General features: G+C 41.2%; 1 protein-coding gene across 1 annotated transcript; it reads right to left on the bottom strand.

Annotated features, from left to right (window-relative positions):
* Window positions 1–407: 407 nt before the first annotated feature.
* On the bottom strand, window positions 408–1541 carry LOC147820402 (uncharacterized; the record flags this gene model as incomplete). Its single annotated transcript, XM_087176593.1, has 3 exons — window positions 408–603; window positions 741–890; window positions 1184–1541. Coding segments are annotated over 3 exons (552 nt in total), but the record flags the coding sequence as incomplete, so codon positions are not given.
* Window positions 1542–1600: the final 59 nt, after the last annotated feature.

The following is a 1600-nucleotide window of genomic DNA, read 5'->3' as shown; positions in this document are numbered from 1 at the left end:
AATATGGATATGGACATGAAAGTAAATTATAATAGTGCCTATAAAAAGTATTCACCCTCACTTGGAGCATTGACAGCATTAAAAAAAAGAGCCTTTAATATTCAAGTGAAAGCATCTGGATTATTACAAAAATAAAATACATGTCTGCAGAAGTATTCATCCTCTTTAAACAGGACACGCCTTGATCAAAACTGGTGTTTCCATTTGGTTTTAGAATTAGTTAAATGGAGATGACCTGTGTGTAGTCAAGGGGTTTCACTTGATTTTGAGTTTAAATACACCTGGAACTAGAAGGTCTAACTTTTAGTCAGTCAGTATCATGGCAAAATCCTCCACAATGAAGGCAAAACAACACACCGAGCAACTTACAAAAATGTAATCAAGAAGCACAAGTCAGGAGATGGATATGAAATATTAAATCCCCTTTTATTTATTGTTGCAAAACCGTAAAACATGAAAACTTGTGATGAAAAAGTGTGGTGAATACTTTTTATATACAGTGTTTGTGCAAGAACCATGAACTTCGATACCTTTAGTTATCTGTTGCCTGCATACCCCGTCATAGCTTGTTAATTGATAAGGCAACATAAGTGTTGTCCACACCTGTAAGAAGAAGCACACTTGATAAAACATACAGCGTATCCCCAGCCTTATAAGCATGGGTACACATACAGGATGCTTTCTAAAAGCCATATCCCTTTCTACAGTATATAGGCGTCTGGTAGAACAAAGGAACTTACAGGTTCTGGTCTCTCGCTCCAGTTCGGAGGGCTTCTTCTCCTTGTTACACAGTACCTTGGCCACAATGATTATAACAACAACAGCTACGACAAATGTCAGGCCAGACACAAGCCAGCTGATCACCATTGGACTGAGCACTGGATCTGGGTCTGGGGGTCAAAGGAGTTATCTGTAAGTTTTCATAGATGGAATTTCATCCACTAATGCAACTAACTGTGTCAAGCTGAAGTGCACTTGCAAACGAGTGAAACATACAATCTGTCCAGTGAAGAACTGTGAGGAAAGCCTAGATAGAATCTAATCGATGTAAAATTAATATTAATATCACCCTATCATTCAGTTTTTAAGCCACTCTTATTTATAGCACAGACCACACACAATACTTTTCTTTATCTCTACAATATACTGCATCTCTATAGTCTATAATATTATCAGTTTTCACCTCTTATGGCTATAGGCAGGGGCTGGCTTTCTCTGGAGACAAAGGTGCGTCCACCCAGCTGGACCCGATACAGGCAGTAGTAGTAGCCCTCGTTGGAGCTCTGGGCGTTGGGAAAGGTGAAAGTGACAGACGGGGTGAGGGCAGGCAGGGACTGGCGCACTGTGCCGTTGGAGCGAATCAGACGCAGCTGGAAGGAACCTCCAGGGTACTGCTGCGCGGTGGAGCAGGTGATATTAAAACTGTGGCCTTTGATGACGGAACCAGCCGGGGCATCAGTGGACGTGTTGTACCAGTGTTGGGGAGTCAAGAGTTCCACTGTGATCAGACAAAAAAAAAAAAAAAAAAACAGGAATTCAATAGGTTATTCAAGGTCATTCAGGACCTCTCTTGAAACAGTGTGGATTCAGCTGTAACCTG

Source organism: Seriola lalandi, unplaced genomic scaffold, assembly GCF_002814215.2.
Source record: "Seriola lalandi dorsalis isolate HSWRI2012SDOR001 ecotype SW California unplaced genomic scaffold, Sedor1 jcf7180001959855, whole genome shotgun sequence".
In the NCBI taxonomy this organism is placed as follows: domain Eukaryota; kingdom Metazoa; phylum Chordata; class Actinopteri; order Carangiformes; family Carangidae; genus Seriola; species Seriola lalandi.
Note: the sequence above shows the minus strand (reverse complement) of the source record. Positions and strands in the feature narration are given on the sequence as shown.